The sequence below is a fragment of the Macaca nemestrina genome, chromosome 6 (genome assembly GCF_043159975.1).
Source record: "Macaca nemestrina isolate mMacNem1 chromosome 6, mMacNem.hap1, whole genome shotgun sequence".
NCBI classification, from domain to species: domain Eukaryota; kingdom Metazoa; phylum Chordata; class Mammalia; order Primates; family Cercopithecidae; genus Macaca; species Macaca nemestrina.
This window is the reverse complement of record NC_092130.1, coordinates 28,382,097-28,407,691: the sequence shown is the minus strand read 5'-3', so window position 1 is coordinate 28,407,691 and position 25,595 is coordinate 28,382,097. Positions and strand designations below refer to the sequence as shown.

The 25,595-nt window shown below is 40.8% G+C and overlaps 1 protein-coding gene and 1 long non-coding RNA gene across 5 annotated transcripts in view; one reads left to right on the top strand and one right to left on the bottom strand.

Moving 5' to 3' along the window:
• The window catches only part of LOC105466838 (glycine receptor alpha 1), a 103,385-nt gene extending 88,942 nt beyond the window's left edge, over window positions 1–14,443 (bottom strand). The window contains exon 1 of one of the 2 annotated variants that reach the window (XM_011715916.3): window positions 13,414–14,443. In XM_011715916.3, the coding sequence (XP_011714218.1) occupies window positions 13,414–13,469 (56 nt within the window). In that variant the 5' untranslated portion in view covers window positions 13,470–14,443. The remainder of the gene's footprint in view (window positions 1–13,413) is intronic. The other variant, XM_011715917.3, reaches the window with a different exon arrangement.
• LOC105466837 (uncharacterized) overlaps window positions 1–25,595 on the top strand; it is a 68,955-nt gene that overhangs the window by 32,049 nt on the left and 11,311 nt on the right. For 2 of the 3 annotated variants that reach the window (XR_011624568.1, XR_011624567.1), the window contains exons 2-3: window positions 1,300–1,338; window positions 1,415–11,181. This is a non-coding gene — a long non-coding RNA (uncharacterized lncRNA). The remainder of the gene's footprint in view (window positions 1–1,299; window positions 1,339–1,414; window positions 11,182–25,595) is intronic. The other variant, XR_011624569.1, reaches the window with a different exon arrangement.

Sequence of the window (25,595 nt, the reverse complement as noted above, 5' to 3'; positions counted from 1 at the left end):
GCCCATCTCCTATTATATAAGGCTTAAGGGAGATAATGGAGATGTATGAAAGTGTAGGTGTCCTGAGGGTGGATTTGATAGTAGACTGTTCTCTGTCACCCTCTCCTGCTTTATTGGGTTTAGAGCACTTACTAGGTCCTGCAATTCTATAGTTTTCCAATTTGTCTATTTGTTTGTACCCCCCACTAGTTATTTGTTTGTACCCCCCACTAGAAGTTAAGGTGTGTTAGAGCAGGGACCATGAATCTTCTGTTCCTCAATGTATCTATCCCCAGAACTTAGAACAACTCCTGGTTATTGTAGGAATTAATAAATATTTTTTGGATAATGAACAAATTATCCTCTCTCAGCTGGGCTTCTAATTGATAGAAAGGCCATTGGGAGAGAATAGGGTAGAGCAGGAATGGGATGAGCCAACTTAACAGGGTGGATGCCTGGCCTACCCAGTGGCCTTGAGCTCAACAGCATTCAGCTTGACTGTTCTGCAAGCCTTTTTCCTTTGTTTGCTTCACTCTCCTGATACTCTTTGCCTACCTGGTAAATTAGTCATTCTTTATGGCCCAGTTTAATTATCCTGAGTCCTGTGAAATGTCTTCAATTTATACTGTTTCCCACCTCCAGACAGAGTTAACCAGGCTCTTTCGTATGCTCCCGCAACACTTTGCACCTATCTTACTTTAATTATAGTAATAGTGGTTTTCCTGCTTTGTACAGTTGCTGTGTGCCATATGCAATGCCAACTATCTATATGCCTTCTCCCTTTTAATATGTATGATAATCTGTCCGGAAGAGATAATTATAATTCCCATTTAACAGATGAGGAAAACTGAGACTTAGCAATTTTAAAAATAATCTTGCTCCAAGGCATACACATAGCAAGTAGTATAACTAGGATTTTGGAATATGTATAATTGATTCCCAAGCTAGAGTTTTTAACTGCTGGGCCTTCAATATGCCAACTTAATTTAAGAATTAGATAATGACAACTGGAAAGACCCATAGTCTTTACATAGTTCCATCTCATTTTAGGCATGGAAAAGCTGAGACTAGTTACAAAGTTAGAGCAGAATTTGCAGCGGAAGGAAAATCTTGCTGTAATATCTAGGCTGTCCAATTTTGGGCAGCATAAGGCATTACATTTTTTACTAGGCCGTATCACCTCCTTTTTTCAGTAGGCATAGCTTTTTACACTCCAAGACATATTCAATACATTTATTCAAGGCACCCTCTCTCTAGGCATGATGCAGTCTTTTACTTGGCTCCTGTGAAGACTGTTTTTCTTTTCTTTTTTCCTACTAGATGTTTTAGGTCACATTGAGGAAACTACCTTTAACTGAGGTAAGTCCATACTTTCTTCATGTTTAAAATTATTTTAGAAAGGTTTCCTTGTCTTATGGAAGGGGCTTCTCCACAGGACTTGGTGATGGTGAAGAGCAGCCTTGTTTATAATGGCTCAGATGTTTCGAGAGGCCCAGAGTTTGGACATGCCCTGTCAGAGAGCAAGGGTAAGGTTGAGCAAGCAACTCACTGCAACAGCTTTGGAGCCAGAGCTGCGCCGCCATATCTAGCTCACACTCTCACTGTGACTCATTTCTTGGAGCAGAAAGGGGTCATGGTGAGATACAGCAGTGCTTTAGGGTTGGTTGTTTGGAATCTTTCAGGTCCTGGGCTTCTGCAGAGCCAATAGAAGGAGGATGGGAACAGACACGTGGGGACAAAGCAATTTGATTTAACAAACACTGAGTGTCTGATATACATGAACCCCTGGGATGACATCTATGAGGGGGTAGTGGAGTTAGCTGAAAACTCTGGAAAGCACCAGGGGATGTTTTCCTTTTCTTCTTGTTTGCTTTTCATATGCATCAAGAAATTCATTAAGCGCTAATCTTTGAGGGGCTTACAATCCAACAGGAAAGCTAGAAGGGCACCCAAATGTATGTAAGGTCACTTTAAACAAACTGAGTGCTAAGGATAATGCCTATATTTCCAAGAGGATTTAGGAAGGAGAGTCCATGCCCAGTTGGGGCTAGGCATAGACGCAATCCAGGGACAATTCATGGAGGAAATGACGCCAGACATAGGTTTTAAGGCATGGATAGCATCTCAGAGAGGAGAGGAAATTACCATTTGTTAAGGGATTGTGCTCTGATAGGAAAATGTGTTTGAAGTGGGACTTCGTGTATCTATCAGTGAAGTTGTTATTCTCAGTTTTTAAGATGAGGAACTTGAGGCTCAGGAAGATTGAGCAAACTGCCAAGACTATACAGCAAGGAAGTAACATAGGCAGGATTCAAAATCAGATGAGTTTGAACCTAGAGCTGGTTGGTGTATCTTTTAAGGCAGAGTGAGGGGGGAGCTTTACCAGATTTATGGAGAGTATAGGGCACAACATGAGTTACAATACAGAGATGAGACTTATGGATGTGCTGCTTATGAACAATGAGAAATCCATTTTGGGTTGGAATTCAGTTTGTGTGAGATAAAGGAGTTGGAAATAGCAGTGGGTGCTGTGTGCGGCAAGCTGAGAGTTTCATATTATATTAAAACCTGGCATTTTCAAGAGAAGAGCAGCACAACTGCAAAAATGCATGAGGTAGATCCATATGCACACTGACAAGGTATTCCTGAGCGATAAAAGAGAAGTTGCCAAACATGGTGTTTAGAATAATCCCATTTTTTGTAAAACAGAAGCAGCTTACTAAGGTAGCACAGCAGCTAAGGGATGTCTGAAGCCACACTTCCTGGATTCCAATCCCACACTGACACTTCCAAGCTGGGTGATCCTAGGAAAATGATTTAACCTCATCTGTACAATGAAATGAATAATAGTATATGATTTATAGGAATGTTCTGAAGGTTACATGGGTTAAGTTCTATCCAGCTCTTAGAAAGGTGTCAGGCACATAGGAAGCACTCATGTTTTTGTTATTGTTATGTTATTAAAACCATTTAGGAGGATGAATATCAAGCTGTTAAGTGATTTATCCTAGGAAGTAAGATTTACGTGTATTTTAGTTTCAAACATATCTCCTTATGCTGTTTAATATTTTACAACAAATACATTTTATAGTGTATAAAACAAAATAAAGGAAAACAAAATGACAAACCAGCAGGTCTATTTTAAGAGTTGGTAGTAGGGGACTTTATTTCTACTGTATTCTTTTTCTGTAGTAGCAATAAGGCTGGTAGGGACACATTAGAAAATGTCTCTGGTGTCACCCAGAGAGCTATTGAAAACAGATGTCTGAGACTGCATTGCCTGGGTTTCCCACAAGCCATGTCAGGAGTGATGCCAATGGCTATTACGGAGGGCTGGCCCTTTCTGCTCCCCCTGCCTCGTCTGGGCTGGATGTGGTTTCCTGGCTTAAAGATGTTATGAAAAGCCTGCTTTGAAGGTCTGCTTTGGGAGTGATACATCTGGGGCATGTGGTGAGACGTTTAGTGCATGAGGCTGAGCACATACAGAAGATAAGGGAGACTGGGGAAAGTCCTCTCTGTCTGGGGGTTAGAGAACACAGCTAAAAATGTCTTTGGTCTGAGTAAAAGGGACCAAGATTTTAAAAAATTCTTTTCCTGGGCCAGAGACTATGCTGCCCTTCTTCTTGACCTCCTGACTCAGTCAGAAATTCTCCCCCACCATCCTGGCTAGCTTTCTCAATGAAATGATCTTGGTCACAAGGCAGGTGGGACAAAGGAGAAAGGACCTTCAGTGGCTGACTATCTCTACCCCTTGACAGAGCTCTAACCACACACCTTATGATGGGGGTGGGGGCTAGTGCAATTTCTCTTGTGTGTCAAGGATAGAGATTGAAAGCTTGTATCTACTTACAGATGCATGTTAATAACTTTTTAACTATCCAGAACCACCTGCAAGAGATTAGCTCTTGATTTTCTAGAGAGGCAAATTCATATCTTTCATCTCTCTCATCCAGTCTAGTCTCCTCCTTCCTCCTCCCTGGTTCTTTCTTAGAGTAATAGTGGCAGGGTAATGGTGAAAGGAGTGTTTTCTACAGTCACGCCCAATTTTGAATCCTAGCTCTGCCTTTTACTAGTTGTCTTACCTTTGGCAAGTTACATAACCTGTTTATGTATCAGTCTTGTCTCCTGTAAAATGGGGATAGAATAGTACTTTTTATAATAGAACGTAATAGTATTTTTTGAGAATTATGAGATAGGGCATATGATGTTATTAGCTTAGTCTCTAGCATTCAATAAACACTCGGTAAATGCTAATGAGTATTTTTAATGAGTTATTGCAGTTGGGGCTGAGATGGGGCATCATGAGGGAAGGCAGAAGGGAAGGTTCAGGAAGAAAGGAATATCTGTTTGCAGTTATCTGTTAACATATAAGGTGCATTTTCTCTGTACCCCAGCAACTTCATTCCTAGTTCTTATTATGTACCTGGAGAAATACCACATGTGTTCATAAAGTTGTAGGTACACTGTAATTATTGCAGCACTGATTGCAGTGGGAAAATTAGAAAAAGTATAAGTGTCCATCAATAAGGGATGGCTAGAAAACAACGGGACATCCATAACATAAAATGCTCTGTGGTGGTTAAAAGAATGAAGTAGAACTGTATGCTTCAACAAGTAAGGCTTCCCAAGACATGTTAATATGTGAACAAAACAAACTGCAAATTGCATAGAAAATATGATTCCGTGAAATGATTGTATATTTTAATGGTTATATACATGTGTGTACATAATGTATATATAATATATATGAATAAAAAATTATCAAAAAGGATAACAGTTGAAAGAGACCTAGAGGTCATTATCAAAGGGGACCTCAGGCTTTGGTGTAGTATTATAATTTCTTAAAAAGGTAATGTATGCATGCATTGTACAATTAAACATGATCAAGGACAGAGAAATAAATGCCTATCTGGCCAAGAGTAGGAAGAATAAGGCTCTGTCAAACAAAAGGCCAGTGAAAAATTTCCAGCTCTTTTTTCTAGGCTTCTTTCCACCCCTGTTATCCACTGGTAGAAGGAGAGGGTTATTAGGCTGACAGCTGTACCAGCTCAAAGGGGCTACATAAATGTATCTCTGTCTATCTGTCTATCTCTGTATATCGGTATGGTGAGTGAGGCGCAAGGAGATATGTGTTTGAATCCTGGTTTTACTCTGAGAATCACAGCATGGTTACCTGCTGTTACCAAAAGGCAAACCACCTGTTTTCTTTAAGCCTCAGTTTTCTCAGCTCTAAAATGGAGTTACTAACCATTGTCCTGTATCTAATTTTTAAGGTGATTGGGCAGCTTATATGAGATCGTGGATATACAACATGCTATAACCTGTGAAGTGCTTTTTATAAGACAGTACTGCAAATCTGCCTGGCAGCCAGGGTTGCAGCAGCCTTGCCGCATTCCTCTGGAGCTGGCAAATGTTGCAGAACTGAGCACACAGCAATAAACACGCAGCTCTCAAAAGGCTGAAGATCATAGTAGTTACTCTATTTGGCATATAAAATACTAACATGATTTGCAGAAAGGCTGACAGGTTAAAGGGATAGAGAAAAATGAAGATCATGGTCCTGAGGTCAGACAGGTGATGGAATGTGGCAGTGGTCTGTGAACATCTGGGAGTCCTAAGCAAGCCTCTAGCTTTACAAAGTTGAGAGTACAAAAGTTGAGAGTACAATGTACACAGGAAGACTAGTAAGTGAGATCATCTTTGGAGAAAGAAACCACATACCCTCTCCTTCTGACCATCTTGATTCACCTCCTTTATCAATCCTGACACACTCATTGCTGTGTCCCAGGGCCAGGATTTAAAACTCATTGCCCGGGTGCCCCTTCTCTTTATCTAGTGTCACATAGAGTTCCCAGCGGTGTGAATGAGAGCTTTTGGTGCACCAGGACTTCAGAGACCAGGCCACCAGTTTGGGGATAGCTCCCTGAGAAACCCTCTGGAAGGGTGAATGTGTTTATGAGAAAGGACAGAGTGTGAGGACTGAAGGAAAGAAAGTGTGGTGGCAGAGGTAGGGTGTATGGACTCTATAGATGACATGTAGGGGAGTAAGTTTGGAGATTACGTATGGCTTTGGGAGCTTACCCACTCTATAAACTTGAGGCAGTTATTTATCCCCTCCACATCTGCAAAATAAAAGGGTTGATCTATGTCAGGGGTTCCCTGTCAGAATGATCTAGAGCCTTGCTGTGCAAACCTTTGATCCAAGGAAGCAGCAGCATCAATCTTCTGGACGCTTTAGAAATGCAGACACTCAGGCCTATCCCAGAACTCCTGAGCCAGAATCTGCATCTTAGGAGATCCTCAGGTGATCCTGGACACTGAAGTTTGAAAAGCACTGAATTAGAGACTCTTGTTGACATTATGGGTTTCTGGGTCCGCATTCTGAGAGATTCTGTTTCAGTAGTTTGATTTTGAGAAGCTGTATTTTATTTAATTTAATTTTTAAAACCACCTTATTGAGGTGTGATTGACATAAAAAAGCTGTGCATATTTAGGACTTGATGAGTTTAGAGACAAGTATATGCTCATGAAACCATTACCATAATCTATGCCATAAACCTATCCATCACCCCCAAAGGTTTCTTCTTGCTCTTTTATATGTTTATTAATATTGTTGTTGTTATTTGCAGTAAGAATACTTACTATGAGATCTGTCCTCTTAACAAATGTTTGAGAATCTGTCTTTTTGACAAGCACCTCACAGCTAACTTTGACAGCCGTTGAATTCTAAAGCTAAGAATCTACCCCAAGATTCCATGATTCTGCTGATACTCAAGACACTCTGTAGGAAAACACGAATCTCTGAGGGTGAACGGTTGGAAGAGCTGGGAATGTACTTGTGAGAAAGGAAGCAGAGGCTTGTTCTCCATGTGCCTGTGGGTTGCCTAGAATATGAGGCAAGAGAGCATGCTGCCCAGAGCTGCTGCCCATTTCACGGCTGGGATTAATGATTGTCAGCAGCTCCGTTAAGATGGTAAACTAATTTAGCAATGGACACTGAAAACCAGCCCAATTCAAAGGCAGAGAGTGGTAATCTAATTGCACTGAATTAGCCTCAGGAGGCTTGGACAATATCCACTTCAGAAAACCACAAAGGGATCCTTTGAAAGGAGTTTCAAAAGTTTGGTGCCTCAGTACTCCTCATAAGAGCTTGCATTACAAAACATAGGCACTGTGTGGATAAGCCCCTCTCCCCAGCATCTCTGGGCATTGTTCCCTTCTAATGTGCTTTCTGAATGAATTTGCTTGCTGGCTGTATGGCATTTTCATTTTGTGTGTTAGGCTTTACAGGGAGTTGGTTCAGGGAGACAGCTGGAGTTCAAGGCTGAGAGGCCGTCAGTCCTGTGAACACCATTGGTGCCTGTGGCCTTGTCCGTTGGCAAGTGCACTTTCTGGTAGTTTTTTTCTGGCTTATTCTGAGGCTCTTCTTATTTCTTAAAACCAGGCTTTTACATAACCAAGGTGATTTCCTTCCAATAATTCTTTGTTGCATGGTGTTTATATGTTCTTTGTCCAATTTATTAATTATCCAATCCAATTTTAAGGAGAAACATATCCCCGTTAGTGGGTATTCATGTCATGATTCGAAGAGCTTACAAAGATTAGATGGCAATTTGGGAATCAGGAAAGGAGGGAATATAGAATTGCGAAGGATTGTCTCTGACTTGCATTTCATTCACTCTTCTGCAGCAAATTACAAATCTCAATTTGCAAAAGAAGCTTGAATTCCTTCTATGTCTTTCCTGGGAGGTGGACGTCCAGGCTCTCCTTGCACACTTCCACTGACAGATACCATCACTACCACTGAGGCAGCCCACAGTACCATTTGAAAGAGCTACCAGAAAGTTCTGATTTATATTTAGTCCGAATTTGTATGTGTGCTTTCAAAAAAAAATCTATGAGTTTACTCTGATTTTTCTCTTGGAGCTACATAGAATAAATCAAATCTAATGTTTCCCAATATGGGGTCCCTGGGTACATAGGAGATTCATGAAATAGTAATGAGGACTCAGAGTGCATTTTAAACATTTCAAAGGCTCTAACAAATTGCATATTTACTTCTGACAAGGCTCTCTGGATTAACTAAAAATAATCACAGATCTTTACTTTTGTTTTTTCTTAGGTCAACTCAGTGTGGCGACGTTGCTTATCCCAAGGTATTTAGTATTTCTGGCAGTTACATATGCCTTTGATTAATAAAGATGGGAAAAATATGTTAATGATGAATGGTATCTGGTAAACAAATTTTTTTTTGAAAAAACAAAAACAAAACAAAAAACATAGGCTTTGTGAGGGGAAAAAGAGCCAAACAGAATCATTGATAAAAAGTACAGAAATGTTTGGTCTGTCTTTCTCACACCATTTTTCAGATCTGTGAGTATAGCGATCAGGCCTCATGTTTTCTCATCACAATAAACATTTCCCGCGGAAACTGACATATGTATAGGATCTGTCAATAATCGTGTCTGGGTCAGGATAATTCTCCAAAAAGTGAATTGCTTAGTGAGGTCCTCAATTCTTTCAGACCTTTGAGCCTGACTATACCTTGATGTGGCTATTTCTTATACTAGCTGAAATATACTGCAATAGCTGTAACGAAAGCTGTGCTATCATGGAAGAGATTGGGAGAAGATATCCTAAACTGGCACAGCTAAAAGTGATTTTAGAACGCGATTGGCCGAATCTCTTCATTTTACAGCTGAGGAAACTGAGAGCCAGGAAGGTCTTAGAACCCTCTCAAGGTCATGCCACTAGCTAAATTCTGGATCCTAGGTCTCCTTCCCTTTAGGCCAAAGCCTCTTTGTTTAACGCAAACCTGCAGAATAGTTTCAAGATGGCCAGGCAGGGAGACAGTGCCATCCATCTTAAAAATCATGCTGGCTTCTGCCAGCTGATGAAGGAAATAAAGTTAATGACGCCCACATAAATGTGATGCTGTCGCAGGACGCACGCACAGGCTGCCTGGAGGGGAGCTCTGTGGGTCCTCTGAAGAATGAAAAAATGATTTTAATGTACCTTTAAAGGGAGCAGTGTCTCCCCTTTCTGCAAGGACAGGGACTGTGGCATCTGTCCCTGCAGAGTGCTTAGTTTTAGACTGAACACATAAGCACATGATAAACAAGTTCCTAGTGAAGAAATGAAGGCAGCGTCACCACCTGTCAATTCATCCTGAAGCTTTGTGGGTATGGACCCCTGCCTTTGATAAAGATCTTATCAGGGGCTGGAGAGAGCGTAGAAGTGTCAGATTCAGTCATTTGAGTTGATTGGTAAGAAAATTGAGTCCCCATTAGAGGGAGAGACTTGTTATGCCCATGCTGTGGGATGGAAGCAAAGCTGACTCTAGAGGCAGGAGTTCTCAATTTATAGCCCAACTTCTCTTTCCACTGCACCATGGACATGGCCGTAACCTCTTTCATAAGGCAATCTAAAGAAAACAATTTCCTAAATATCCTCTGCTTAGGTCATTACCAGTTTGGCAAATATACAGAAGTCATGTGCTGATTCATAACTCCACTTACCAGCCTAGGGTCCCTGTCCCACCTGTCCTTCAGGAGCAAAATCACAACATTTTCTTTTCTGTTTTTTAAGGTTCCTAAGCCCATAAAGGGAGTAGACTAATTGGCAATTCGATGCTTATACAAACTTGCCCAAGGGACTTCATTCGTTGGGGAAAAGTCCTTGGGCCATGTCAGAAACTCCTAGACAAGTTCTGCAGTGCCAAAATGCAGCAGGTAAGATTCAAGGTAGAGTACAGCTGTCTTTCCAGAAGGGAAAAATCAAGACAGTCATCTGCCCTTCTTGACAAGCCTGGAGATGGAGAAGCCACAGGGGCTACCTCAAGGAAAAACCCATTCACCTTTCAACTGGGTAGGTTTTTTCTTTAGGACTGAGATATGAAACAATGTATTTGTCATTTTCCTTTTGATCCTAATGTGGATAGAAACATTTTCCCTTCAAGGTTTTGATGACCTTTGTTAGCAGCTGAGTGGCATATTCAGTACAAAATCCAGTGCAAGGAAGCACCTACTGGGATGGAAGAGGGAAGTAGCACATTAAAGAAAAGTTGCTCATCTTTTGGGAAAACCACCCAGGGATTAGATCTGGTTCATCTCCCTGCCTTTATTCCCTTCTCAAGCACATGCTAGGTCCCTTTTTGTTTCATCAGGGTGCTTTGTGTATTTCATGGGGGGCATTTTCTCAAGGAAGCTAGACTTTCCTTCCCATTATAATTAGTACATTGGAGCAGCTGATTAAAAATTTGGTCATTCTGTACTGTGGTTTGAAACCTTGGACAATTTTGTCTCCCCTCTGCCCAGGATGTATATTTGGCAATGTCTGGAGACATTTTTTGATGGTCATGACTCAGGGAGGTAGTGCTACTAGCAGCAGGGATGCTGCTAAACATCCCACAATGCCCAGGACAACTTCCATAACAAATAATTATCCAGTTCAAAGTGCCAGTAGTGCAGAGCTTGAGAAACATGGGTCTGTTTGAGTTGCTCAGAAGGCAAGAGAATTTTGGGGTCATACTGGGCCAACCCCAGCCATAAGCCTCTGTAAGGGCTCTGGGGATCAAAGCCAAGTTCCCTTTGGCTTGAAAGGACATTTGAAAGAAATGTGCTTCTACCATTAAAAAAATTTGCCTATTATTTTTGACCAGTCTGGATATACGGCCCCATTCTCAACTGAAAATAAGGGAAAATATTTAGGTTATTGACTCTCAGAATGCCAATTACAGAATTTTAGAATCATAGGTTTAAAAAATATCAGATCAGGAACTACAGCCAAATCGCCCGATCTTACTTATGAAGACACAGTTGATGAGCATGCAATGTTTTTTGTCTTCCAGGACCCCATGTCTCCCTTTCTAAGACCTTAGTTCCTCCTCTGTGTTGGTACCATATGGGATTTCTGCCTCACTCACTTGATTTTTGTTTTTGTTTTTGTTTTGTTTTGCTGTTGTTATTGCCGTTTCGCTGATTATGTGCTGATGCAGCATGTCTATTATTGAGAGCCTTTCCTAGCCCCCGATTTCCCCAACAAGGTGAGCAGCTGGCATCACTTATTCTAAGGAGTACCTGAGAGCCTGAGATGATTGGATTGGCCTTCCAACACACCATCTATCCCCTGGGGAAGAAGGGGTTATTCAAATGGAACCTGCTAGAGAGCTGCCAGCCTCCATTTACCCCCACATACATTCTAGTAAGTCCTCACATTATAATGCTTCTGTATTTTCGCCTGGAATTTTAAAAATGAGTGAGTTAGAAATGAAAATACCAATTGAACAAATACAAGCTACTCACTTTACTTCCTCATGACTTTTTAAAAAATCTCTCTGAAAAATTGCTGAATTTCCTGAGTTCAATTATTATCTGTAATATGTTTCAAAAATCAACATTTACTCCTCTAATGAAGTAGCCATTCCTATATTTTAAGAGTGCAGTGGTGCCACCCACCTTTCCAGCTCTCCACAGTTATAACTCTTCTTTCCTTATAAACACATGGAATTATATTTCACATCCATTGTAGCTCATGTGTGCATTCACACACGTAGGGGAAAGAGATGTAGAATGATGCTTGCTGATAGGCCACCACCAGCTTAGTTGAAGAATTAACACAGTGGATTCATAACCTTATCAAAATGACTACAATGCAGACCTTTTAGACTGAGTCTCCCTTTTGTGAAAGACAATGTCTGGGAGAGGAAAATCAAGCACTGTATACTGTTCATCAAGAAAAAAAGAGAGTGTGTGTGGGGAGAAAGATGTGCTTGGTTCTATTAATTTGCTCTTTAATCTCTCTGATTCAGTTCTGTCTCCTGTAAACCAAACAGAGAATCAATTTGCATACAAATGTTACAAAGTACCCAACCTCCATACATTTTGTAGTTCTATTAAATAGGCAGGGGAGAAAGGATCTGATATTATTAATAGAATACTTCCTGCCCTTTCCCCCATAAAGTAACCACATTTTGATACGTTTCGTAAGGTCCTGGATTGTTGTACTTTTTCATTCTATCTGACTCTCTGACTATTTGCATTCTGATCTGTGGTCAGGACTCCGTGGCCTACAAAATAATTATTTGAACTGGAGATTAGAAGCTTTAGCATTGGGTGTCTCAGAGAAGGGGGCATGCCTTTTCTTCATCTCAGGAGAAAGACATGAAAAGAGGCTGAAATACAGAAACTTACTATTTAAGGGGAGGTGTCATTCATTTAATAAACCAGCCAAGAGATTACTCAAACCAGCAATTCCTATGAAGTGTAATAAAACAAAAATTATTTGCTGTTTTATGTTGGGAGAGGATAATATTTGGTGACCACTTGTTTTTAAAAACAATTTGGAGTGGGTTTTTCAAATGACTGTTAATCCAATGCCACAGTAAAATATGAGAGGCAGGCATCTAAAATGAGGAAGATTAATGATCTCTGCACGTCATGGAAGAAGAATAATTTTTTTCAATTCATATAAGTGGAATTTTTCATAGCCATCTCTGAAGATGGTATGATTCACCCACTTACAAAAGGACTGTCTGTTTCAATCCTTCTTGAAGAGGTGATTTTTCACTTTTCACTTCTACTAACATAAGAATGCCAAGCCTTCAGGCAGAAAATTTTAACCTGAGAGACAGTGGATGGGAGAACTCAGCTGTTGAGTCAAATATAAGCACAAATTAAAGAACAAAACGAATGAGGATTGCTCATGAGTTCAGGATCTGCAGCTAACAGAGTTTGGAAAGGTGGGTTGGGGAAAGAGGCAGTCAAAGTTTCAAAAGGGAAATGTTTCCCAGTATGTTCCTGAATAGATCCACTCTGCACCCAAGTTCAGGGCTTTACACACTGAGGTTATAATACTATTGTTTCCAAGCACTCAGCCTTAGTAACCTCCCTCCCTCCTCGCAGAGAAAGAAAACAACAGCAAAAAAGGAGAGAAAATGAAATGCTCTGTGTCCAGCGAGTTTGAGTGCAACCTTCCCCGTCACCACTAGTTGTCACTTGGCTCCCAGACGGGAAAGCTGAGGTTTTCGGCACTGCGGTTAGGGAGAATGCAGTCCTAATTAAACTGAGTAACTCCTAAAGCTTCCCCTTAAAGTCCTCAGCCGAGTGAAAGCCAACATGCAGTGGGGCTGGGGACCAATGGTGGGGGGTGTAGCAGACAGAAGGACAAACAAACCGTAAGAAACAGGCAAACAGCTGCCAGAACAGCGACTGTCTCAGACCTCCACGCACAAGCCAGACACCCTGCGGGCGGGGGTGGGGGGAGGTGGCGGGGGGGCGGGAGGGGGGAGAAGGGAGACGGGGGATGGAAGGACCCGATTGCAGTGGAATACAGCACCCCTCTTCCCCAAAATGATGGGACCACGGACAAAGGTAGCCTCTGTACTCTTTCCCCCCATTTCCATCACAGCGATGTGGTCAGTAGAAAATTGCATACCTGAAGAATACAATGGTCTCCCAAAGGTAGAGTCGAAGAGTATTGAAGCTGTACATTTTTCAGGTCCTTGTGCTTTGTAGTCCACGAGTTATGGGGGCAAAAATGTTTCAAATTGGCACTTACAAAACCAGAAAGCGCTATTGAAAAAAATAATCCAGATGTTAAGGGGAGGCGGGGAACAGGGGCTCGGAGGGAGAGCCCCAGGGGAAGTCGGAGCGAGGGGGCTGTGGATACCACGGACAGCGGCTGCTGCGAGGCGTTTCAGCACCACGGAGAGCGTCCAGCCCTGCTTTTCAGGAGCGCGAAGAGTATTGCTGTTTGTTAAACTCCAGCGTGTCTGTTGGCTCCCTGCGGCGCTGGGGAGGCACGTTTGGGGGTGGGTATATTTCCTTTTTTTTTTTTTTTTTTTACCCCTGTTTTTCTGTTTAAACGGCCAGCTCCATGCAAGGAAAAAAATCTTCTGTGGAGATCAGAACGTTGGCCTCGGACCGTTGGATTGGGCGAGCATCTTGGGTAAAGAGAACAGAGCTTTATGGCTCTGGGCCGGCTGAGGGGGTTAGAGGCGAGGGGAAAGCGGTTGACGGTGCTGCCTTCAGTTAAATCTCGGAGAGTGTGCCAGGCTGGCGCATCGCAATCCAGTCTCGGAATCTCATTCCCCTGCCTCGGTGCTATTCTGCTGTCGCCTTGCTATTCCTGTTTCCTGGTCCCCGGTCCCCGCCGAATAAGTTATGATCACTGCAGAAAAGGTGTCCCATTGCTTGGGGCCGCAGGCGTCAGAGAGCCCGGGGTAAGTTTCAGGGGCTACCGGGGTCCATGGCTACCCCGCGGGGCTCAGGAGCCCAATGTCTCAGATGCATCTCGGTTTTCTGAGCTCGCTCATCTTTCCTTGGTCAAGGCTCCTACAGATCTTCAGACTTTCTTACTGCATTAATTTAACAAACTGGAGGCGTGGGGGATGGGAGCGGAGACAGCCGATGGGAGGGGGTTGAGAGGATAAAAAAAGGGGGGAAACTCCTTAGTATCTTCAAACCCTCCCACTCGAGGTGTTCATTGGCCCGCGGCTACGAAAACCAGATCTTCTCCCGGTATTCGGCCAATAGCCTGTTAGACTCCGGGTTGAATTTAACGCTTGGAGTGCTGGACGAGATCTGCGCAATTCCCCTCCTACCCCCAAGCTTCTTTCCGTGTAAGCGGTAGGGTAAGAGAGGTTATGGAATTAATCACCCTAGGTCTCTCAAAAGGTTGCCTTGATTTTTAAAGAATTCAGTTGCATGTGAGTAAAACACATGGTTCCTAGTTAAGACTTACTCTGGGCTCAATTTATCCTTTTAAAAAGGAAGAGTTGAAGCAGATCCCTGATTTTTTAAAAAGAGCTCTGAAGTTATAATATTTGGCCCCAGAAAGAAAGGAGGAATATCCAAAAAGAAGTCTGGTGGATAAAGACCCCCTCAAGGGTCACCGCAGCAGGGAAATACGAGAGAAATTCTTTGAGCAGTTTCCAGGGTTGAGTGGGAGGTGTTGTGGCTGGCACCCTTTTGAGAGGGAATAAAAACACCTTATTCCAACTGGACAGGAGACAGTTTTATTTGCCTTTTATTTGCTGGGGAAACTGAGCCTCACAGAGCTGTGGCTTGCTCCAAATTGATGGCAGACCCAAGTTGTACACACAGAGATTGTGTTATGACTCACATTCCCTGTTTTTTCTTCCGCTGTTTTCCCACCTTATTTGAATCTTAGAAGCCAGCTATACATTTCACTCTAAAGCCCATCTGGGGAGATGGAGTTAATCAGATTTTCTCCAAGCTATGGGACTATAGGATAAATACTTTAAAGGATTTTCTGGCTGATTTGAACTCACTGGCACTCTGGGGACTCTCCCTCCCAAGGCTACTGAGAGAGGACAACCCCTTCTCCTTATCCAATAACGTTAGAAACTCCTTTGGTTGGTCTCCCAAGAGTACTCATCAGCTCAGTTCCCTCCAGGGCTAGGCCTTCTCCCAAGCAAAAACTTCTGGAAAGTCTTGTTTACTAGCCTCCTACCAGCAGGATTTTCCCTCCCCTCCCCCTGCACTACAATAGCACATCCCACACTACCGGTTCTGTTATTGGCTCCCACAATCTAGAATTTCCATGATATTCTGAGTAGTGACTGAAAAGGAAATTTTGTTTTGAAGGTGTATATTAATATGAGTTGGATACAAATTTAAATATAATAAATAATATATGTATTTTTATATATATAATCAAGAGCTAACCTTTATTAGCATGGTTTCTGTGTGTCAAGAGCTACTGTGAATTCACATAATCTCATTTACTTTTCACAGTCAGACCTTGAGGTAAATATTATCTTTGTGTATGTGTTTTTGTACATTTGTGAGTATGCTTGGGCAAAACCAGCTTGTATGTTACTGTATATATAAATTTATTTATGATTTGTATCATGCCTAATTCTGAAGTGATTTTGATATGCATATGTGTATTTGTACATTTGTGTTTGTAAATGGGTCTTTCTCCACATACACATAGATGTGTATGTATCTATGTGTGTCTTTGTGGTGCTCCTAGAAATACTGAAACAAGCTGTAAGCTGGCAATTTTGTCCTTGTCCCTCATCTGACTATGAAATACCTGCAAAGCCAGGTGTGATGCAGCATGTGGAAATTTGTTTTTCTTTTCCTTCAAGGGGTGCTGTGCATGTGTGGCTGTTCATGAGTGTGAGTGGCTCCAAGGCTGTGGCCTGTGCAGGAAGTGAGAGTAATTATTACCTGGGGTGGTTGAGGGGCACCTGTTTGTTAATAGGCCTCTGTTTACTATGAGGCTGATACTTTCATTTAATCAGCACATATGAAAGGAGTATGTGCCAAGTATTGGGGATATGACAGTATATAAGATAAACAGTACAGTATATACTGATAGTGTATAAAATAAACTGTAAATAAGATAAACTTTTGGAATATGCAGTTGCTTCAGAAGTTCAGTGGGAAGAGTCCCTCAGGTTAGTGAATCTACACTTTTTACCCTACACATCACACACATCACATATTTATGCCAGGACAGATCTTTTTTTTCTTGTATAGGTCACTATTGAAAATAAATAACTGTGGGCTTGGCAGTCAGGGATTTATGTCCTTATTTTATCTCTTCCTCAAGAGGTTGGATAGGTTGGATAAATGACTAAACTTCTCCAGGCCTAAGTGAAATGAGGGTAGTAATGACACTTTTCTCATTGCAAGAAACTGCATGGAATAAATATTTAAGTCTAATCTTATTGTAGCTTACCATGCTATGAAACAAAAATCTTCAAGGAATGGAATGGATTGGCTTCAGCTAATGATTCATTTCTATTGGTAACTTTTCTGTGTTGTCTGACTCCAGTGTAGTTCTAATACTTGACTGGTGTCTTATAGGTCCTAGTAGCTGGATTTGAACCCTACTAAGTATGAATAAATTTTGACACACAGTGAAACTTATTTTATTACTAGAAAAGGTTCATTATGTTATTCATTCAACAAATGTTTATTGAGCATTTACTGTGTATCTGGTACTATTTTTGGCACTGGGGATATAGCAGGGAACAAAACAAGCCAAAAGCCCTATTCTAATGTTATGCATCTTCTGTTGGAGGGAGACAGAAGACAAACAAGGAAATATATGGTGAGTTAGGTAGTCATAAGAATTAAAAAGAAAAAGGCAGGTCAGAGAGTGGCATGGAGGTGCTATTTTATGTAAGGTGATCAGATCAGAGAATGGCTCCTGAAAAGGCATTTATGTAATTGAAGGAAGTGAAGGAATGAGTCATGTGAACCTTGGGGGACGGTGGAGGTAAGGAAAGCTTTCTAAGAAGTGGGAAAAGCAAATGCAAAAGACCCAAGAGGGGAGTATATTTGCAGTGTACAAGAAACAGCATGGAGACCAGTGTGCCTGGACAGAGTGAGTGCAGGGAATAGTGGTAGAAGATGAGATTAGAGAGGAAGTTGGGGACTAGAGCAGGTACTACCTCCAAGAAAAGATTTCAGGGTTGGCAGGAGCAAAATGAAAGCAGAGAGACTAGTTAGGAGCTACTGAAAACGTCCACGTGAGAAATTCCTTAGGATAGTCTTGTTCAACACTTTCGTGTACAGAAGAGGAAAATTATATACAGAGAGGTTAATAGACTTACCCCTTAGACTCATAGCACAGCTGGGACAAGAACACAAGTACCCTAATTATAGCTAAAGGGTGTTTCAACTATTTTTTTGTTTATTTCAGCTAAGATAAAGGGCATGCAGAAAGAAAGGAAAGTCTGTGAGGGAAGAGACTTAACCTGTTTTTGTTACTGACATATACTGATATATATCACATATCGGTATCAGATACTAAATAATATAGTGTCTGGCACATACGAGGGGCTCAGTAAATATTTATTGCAAGGATAAATGAGTGAATAAACAAAAGAACAAAAAAATTCAGGCAGAGGACACAAATACAGGAGAAAGAGAGTAAGGAATATTGTTAATCAGGTGAGATTATGTTGTCCTGAGCCAGCTAATGTAATTAATATAATGCCAAGCCTCTGTCCATAATGACATTCACAGAGGAGAGTGCTGTATGTTTCAACACTGCTTTGATAGACCTGAATGATACTTTGCAAAGAGAGATATTTGGAACAACTGAGCAGCTTACCTAATTGTGTTGTTGTATGATGAATAAAGGCCTGAAAATGGTACTGTGGAAGAGTCTTTTCTCCAAAGAATTAGAGGCTTGCTGCCAGCTGTTTCTAATCCTAATCCAGAGTGCTCTTGTTACTTTTTTTTTTGCAAAGCAATTATCTGTTCTTTATGCTTTAAAGAAGGGACCCCAGAACTACTTAGGGGATCTCAGTGACACCAGAAGAATTTTAGTTGTAAAGAATAGATGCATAAAATACGAAGAGACCTTTCCTCCCATTTTACTAGCTACTCAGGGTCCAGGAAAGGGGAATGACTGGCTTAAGATATCACAACAAAACTGAATCTAGATTGGAGGACTCTTAATCTTTCAGGTCATGGTTCCCTACCTTTTTTTCTGTGAGACCTAAAATAAAAGAAGAGGAGGTACGATCTGTGATGAAAAATGCTTCATATCAAAGCTGACCTGCTCAGAGACCAGAGACTCCCCAGTTTTCTTTTGTAGTCAAGCCTATACTTGTACTTGGTGCTCTAACAGCTTACTGTTCGTAAGAGACTTTTAGCGATCTCCCTGTGCTTCATTTCCATCTTTCTCTCAAACTATCTCTGCCTCTTTTTTCTACTTTCTTCTCATCTGCCCTTACATGTTATTTTATCTTTATTCAGTTAGTTTTTCTTTCTTTCTCTCTTTTTTTTTTTCTGAGATGGAGTTTCGCTCTTGTTTCCCAGGCTGGAGTGCAGTGGCGTGGTCTCTGCTCACTGCAACCTCCACCTACAAGGTTCAGGCGATTCTCCTGCCTCCAAGTAGCTGGGATTATAGATGTGCACCGCCTTGCCTGGCTAATTTTGTATTTTTAGTAGAGATGGGATTTCAACATGTTGGCCAGGCTAGTCTCGAATTCCTGACCTCAGGTGATCTGCCTGCCTTGGCCTCCCGAAGTGTTGGGATTACGGTGTGAGCCATTGCATCCAGCCCAGTCAGATTTTTCTCATTGGGTCTCTCATCTCCTACTGTGTCCACAAAGACTTTTGTGATTAAGAAGGCTTGACACAGGACACACTTTTACTGAGTTTGTTCATTCACTCAAAGCCTTGTTCATTTATTTAAAAAACACATATATCTTGAACACTGGTTGTGTGTCTGACACTGTGCTGAAGTTTTGCATGTCTAAATAAAGATTTGTTCATTCATTTTAAAATAAATATTTATTAAGTACTGTCTGTGTGTTAGGAACTTTGGAAAATGGTAGCACAAGAAAAGCATAATCAGTGTCATTGGAAGGAAGGAGGTGATAAAGGAGATTCCTGTACTGCATATTTAAAAACCCTTTAATATTGAAATACACATAAATACATACATTTTGATAAATTATTTACAAAATGAGCACTCACATAGAACATTATGAGGACTCTAGAGGCCTGCCTCTTATCTCCTCCCGGTCATTATCTGCCAAAGATATCTATTAATATTATTCTGATTTCTGTTACTTTCATTTTGCTTGCTTATGACTAAATGGAGTAAATAATCTTTGTTCTTGAGGGGGGATTGACCTGTAACTTTCCTTTTTTAAAAATGTCTTTTTCAGGTTTTGGTATAAAGATTATGGTGGCATCCTCAAGTTGTGAATGTTTTTTCTTTTCTATTCTTTACAAACATCCACGCAAAGTTGTGCTATTTCTTCTTTCAATGTTTGGGAGTGTTCATTGGTGAAGCCATCTGGAAATTTCTTAGTGGAGGGTTTATATTTTAAGGTTCAATTTATTTAATATATATAGAACTATTCTGATTGTACTTGTTCATGTATTGGTTTTAGTAAGTTGTATTTTTGTAGGCATTTGTCCATTTTATTTAAAATTTACATTTGTATAAAATTTTTTATAATCCTCCTATTTTGTTAGTCTACAGAATCTGCAGTGATGTATTCTTTTTTGTTATATTGGTAATGTGTACTTTTCCTTTTTTATTGATTATCTTTTTCTAGGTCATTAGCCATTGTATTGGTCACTTCATGTAACCAACTTAGAAATTCTTTTCTATATTATAAATTTGTTTTCTATTCCATTTATTTTGCTCTCAACTTATGCATTTTTTGGGGGTTTAATTTGGTTATCTTTTTCTGACTTCTTGAGATGGATGCTTAGATAATTAAGTTTCAACCTTCCTTATTTTCATATATCTTTTTTTCTGACCTTTGTTTCAGCTGCATTCCACAAATTGTGATAAGATATATTTTCAATATTATTCAGTTCAAAATATTTTCTGGTATCCACTCTGCTTTATTCTTTCATTTTAGAGGTATTTAGAAGTATACTGTTGAATAATGTTATCCCATTGTTTTCTGGCTGACATCGTATCTTTGAAAAGTCAGCAGTAAGTCTTATTTTTGATCCTTTTAAGATAATTATTCATTTTTTCCCCCTGGTGGTTTTAAGGATTTTTATGTCTTTGGTTTTTATGAGTTTTATGTGCTATACCTACGTTTGATTTTCTTTACAAAATCTTACTTGGGGCTTATAGAGCTTTTTTGAATTTGTGCCTTGATGTATTTCATCACTAATCATCATTTCATTATTGCTTTTTCTTTATTCTCTCCTCTCCACTTAGAACTCCAATTGCACATATGTTAGGCTTTTTCCTTGTGTCTTGTATGCTGTTAATGCACTTTTCTGCATTTTTTATTCTCTTTTCTTCTCTCTGCACCAATCTCGATCTTCTCTACTTTTTCTACCAATCTTCTCTTTTGCTGTGTTTGATCTGATTTTACACTTGTTAAATTAATTTTAATTATTAAATTAATTAAATATTAATTTCAATTGTTTTAATTTCCAGCTCTAGTGTTACCACTTGCTTCTTCTTTTCTTTTCTCTTTAAAATGGATTCTTGTTCTCTGGTGACATTCCTCATCTTTTTACCAATTTTCTGGAGTGCATTAATCCTGACTAAATTTCCTGTCTGGTAATTCTAAAATATGGGTCATCTATTGGTATGTTTCTATCGCTTGATTTTTTATCATAGATTTTGTTCATTTGTATCTGTTTACTGATATAGTTGGTATTTTTTGAGTGACTGCCTTACATTGTATATGAAAAATTATAGTGGCACTGGATCATGTCATCTTCTGGGAAAGATTAAATTTCCTTTGGGTTGGCAGAGAGAGTATGGACAGATCACCTTGATTTAATCATGGATTAAGATGATTTTAAGTTGTGTTTCAGGCTTCCTGAGGATGTCTCTTTCTGATTTACCTTATTCCATGAGCATAGCCTATTAGGGTCTTAATTGAAAGCCGATTCTCTGCCTTTCTCTTTGGTGGGCCCTGACTTCCGATTTCTGTTCCCTCAACTCTGTGAGACTGCCAAAATCATTGCTAAGCTTTTCAATCCTTAGAAGTTGCTTTTTAAAAAATATGTTTATTATGTCTTGTAATGAAGCTGTCTCTGACCTTCCTCCCTGAAATATCCCTCCCATCACTGTCATTCATTTTGTTTTATTTTTAGATGTACAGAAAAGTTCTTATATATCCTTCACCCAATTTCTCCTAATGTTAACATCTTATATAATGTGGTACATTAGCCAAAATTAAAAAATCGATATTGGGACAGTTTTTTTCTTATTGTTTTTCTTACTGTCTTAAGATCAAATAAAGGCAGGGTACCACATTACATTTAGTCATTGTTTCTCTTTGGTTTCCTAAAAATGGTGACAGATTATCAGTCTTTCCTTGTTTTTCATGACCTTCAGAGTTTTGAAGAGTGCTGGTCAGGTATTTCATAGAATGACACTCAATTTTGAATTTGGTTTTGTCTGATGATTTTCTTTTGACTAGACTGAGGTTATGAGTTTTTGGAAGAGTATCACAGAGATGAAGTGATATTGTGGGGATTCTTGACATCAACATAACTTATCACTATTGATGATAAACTTGATCATTTGGTTTAGGTAGTATGTTTGCCAGGTTTCTCTACTATAAACAAAGTTACATTTTTTCTATTCCCATATTCTGTTCTTTTGGAGGTTGAGCCATTAAGTCCAGCTCACACTCAAGGAGAGGCAAATTAGCTCCACCTCCTAGAGGAGGTTATTAGCTATGTTTGCTTGGCTCCTCGGCCTCTGACAACGTGTATGTGCAGCTGAGAATTTGGCAAATGCATTATGAGGAATTGCATGCAGAATGTTGAGCTCACTTTTTCTGTGTGTGTGTGTGTGTGTGTGTGTGTGTGTGTGTGTTTTGCGGGGGGATATTGGCTCCTCAATTTTTGGCTGCATTTAATTAATTTTTTGTCTTCCATCCCAGTGAAACTGCTGTGAGATCTAGGCCACTGCTTTCTGTTTTGCCCTTTTGCTCTGTACTGAGGTCAGAAAATGTTCTGAGTGAAGAAAGCACCAATTTAGGATCCACTTTGATGTATTTTCCTTCTCTGTGGCTCTTCAAGTTATGGTTGCTCCCCATTGCCTTCAAACATCTGATTTCATTTTTGATGCGATTGTTATAGTTGTTCTCAATGTTTGTCAGAGCCAAACTACTCCTTCATAACCAGGAGGCAATGAGGAGACACTGGAAGGTCCCCATTACTCTGCACTATACCCATGGATTCCCTCAACTGGCTCACTTTTGGTCTTTTTGCCTGTCTCACCTTATGCTTTCTTCAGGGATCAGCTATTACTTTCTATTCTTTTTCTTCCATCAAGAATTTTTTTTCTCTAGCTGTCACTTCTAGTTTTACATCCAACCCAGAGTTCATTCTTCACACAGTTAGTGTTTGCATTGAATTGTCTTTATACTTAGAATGAAATACAATTGCCCATAGGATTTATATGTTCAGCCCTGACCCCCCTCTCTGACGACACTTCCTGCCATTCTCCCCATCTCTTACCAAGCCATAGACTTTTGTTCATTCTTGTTTCCAAGCTACAGATACAGATATTCACACAATTGGTTCTTCTTGTCATTCAGATCTCAGTTAAAATGATACCTCCTCGATAAAACCTCTTACTCTTCTTCCTGAAGTACTTTCCCCATCACTACTATTCATTCTGCTTAATTTTTCTTTACAGCAATCATCCTTACCTAATTTTTGTTCATTTATGTATTTACTTTTTCATTTTAGAATATAAGCAGCACAGTAACAGGAACTTTCTTCTTCCCCAATCTATTACTAGTGTCTGTAGTAGTTCTTGGCACATAGTAAGCATTAATGAATGAATAAAATTTTACAAGATTTATTTACACTGTGACTTGCACTGTATTTCATGCTTCTGATACACTCTCTCATGAAATTATCACAATAACTCTATGGAGTAGAGTCTATTATTGTCCCCAGTTTATAGAGGAATAATGCTTAAGGCACAGAGAGAGATTGTCTTGTTCAGTTACAGCAGGTAACTGGTGGTATTAAGACTTAACCTTGGGGGGGCGGAGCAAGATGGCCGAATAGGAACAGCTCCAGTCTCCAACTCCCAGCGCGAGCGACACAGAAGACCGGTGATTTCTGCATTTTCAACTGAGGTACTGGGTTCATCTCACTAGGGAGTGCCGGACGATTGGTGATGGTCAGCTGCTGCAGCCCGACCAGCGAGAGCTGAAGCAGGGCGAGGCATCGCATCACCTGGGAAGCGCAAGGGGAAAGGGAATCCCTTTTCCTAGCCAGGGGAACTGAGACACACAACACCTGGAAAATCGGGTAACTCCCACCCCAATACTGTGCTTTAAGCAAACAGGCACACCAGGAGATTATATCCCACTCCTGGCCGGGAGGGTCCCACGCCCACGGAGCCTCCCTCATTGCTAGCACAGCAGTCTGCAATCTAACCGCAAGGCAGCAGCGAGGCTGGGGGAGGGGCGCCCGCCATGGCTGAGGCTTAAGTAGGTAAACAAAGCCGCTGGGAAACTCGAACTGGGTGGAGCTCACAGCAGCTCAAGGAAACCTGCCTGTCTCTGTAGACTCCACCTCTGGGGACAGGGCACAGCTAAACAACAACAAAAGCAGCAGAAACCTCTGCAGACGCAAACGACTCTGTCTGACAGCTTTGAAGAGAGCAGTGGATCTCCCAACACGGAGGTTGAGATCTGAGAAGGGACAGACTGCCTGCTCAAGTGGGTCCCTGACCCCTGAGTAGCCTAACTGGGAGACATCCTCCACTAGGGGCAGTCTGACACCCCACACCTCACAGGGTGGAGTACACCCCTGAGAGGAAGCCTCCAAAGCAAGAATCGGACAGGTACACTCGCTGTTCAGCAATATTCTATCTTCTGCAGCCTCTGCTGCTGACACCCAGGCAAACAGGGTCTGGAGTGGACCTCAAGCAAGCTCCAACAGACCTACAGCTGAGGGTCCTGACTGTTAGAAGGAAAACTATCAAACAGGAAGGACACCTACACCAAAACCCCATCAGTACGTCACCATCATCATCAAAGACCAGAGGCAGATAAAACCACAAAGATGGGGAAAAAGCAGGGCAGAAAAGCTGGAAATTCAAAAAATAAGAGCACATCTCCCCCAGCAAAGGAGCGCAGCTCATCGCCAGCAACGGATCAAAGCTTGACGGGGAATGACTTTGACGAGATGAGAGAAGAAGGCTTCAGTCCATCAAACTTCTCAGAGCTAAAGGAGGAATTACGTACCCAGCGCAAAGAAACTAAAAATCTTGAAAAAAAAGTGGAAGAATTGATGGCTAGAGTAATTAATGCAGAGAAGGTCATAAACGAAATGAAAGAGATGAAAACCATGACACGAAAAATACGTGACAAATGCACAAGCTTCAGTAACCGACTCGATCAACTGGAAGAAAGAGTATCAGTGATTGAGGATCACATGAACGAAATGAAGCAAGAAGAGAAACCAAAAGAAAAAAAAAAGAAAAAGAAATGAACAAAGCCTGCAAGAAGTATGAGATTATGTAAAAAGACCAAATCTACGTCTGATTGGGGTGCCTGAAAGTGAGGGGGAAAATGGAACCAAGTTGGAAAACACTCTTCAGGATATCATCCAGGAGAACTTCCCCAACCTAGTAGGGCAGGCCAGCATTCAAATCCAGGAAATACAGAGAACGCCACAAAGATACTCCTCGAGAAGAGCAACTCCAAGACACATAATTGCCAGATTCACCAAAGTTGAAACGAAGGAAAAAATCTTAAGGGCAGCCAGAGAGAAAGGTTGGGTTACCCACAAAGGGAAGCCCATAGGACTAACAGCAGATCTCTCGGCAGAAACTCTCCAAGCCAGAAGAGAGTGGGGGCCAATATTCAACATTCTTAAAGAAAAGAATTTTAAACCCAGAATTTCATATCCAGCCAAACTAAGTTTCATAAGTGAAGGAGAAATAAAATCCTTTACAGATAAGCAAATGCTTAGAGATTTTGTCACCACTAGGCCTGCCTTACAAGAGACTCTGAAGGAAGCACTAAACGTGGAAAGCAACAACCGGTACCAGCCATTGCAAAAACATGCCAAAATGTAAAGACCATCGAGGCTAGGAAGAAACTGCATCAACTAACGAGCAAAATAACCAGTTAATATCATAATGGCAGGATCAAG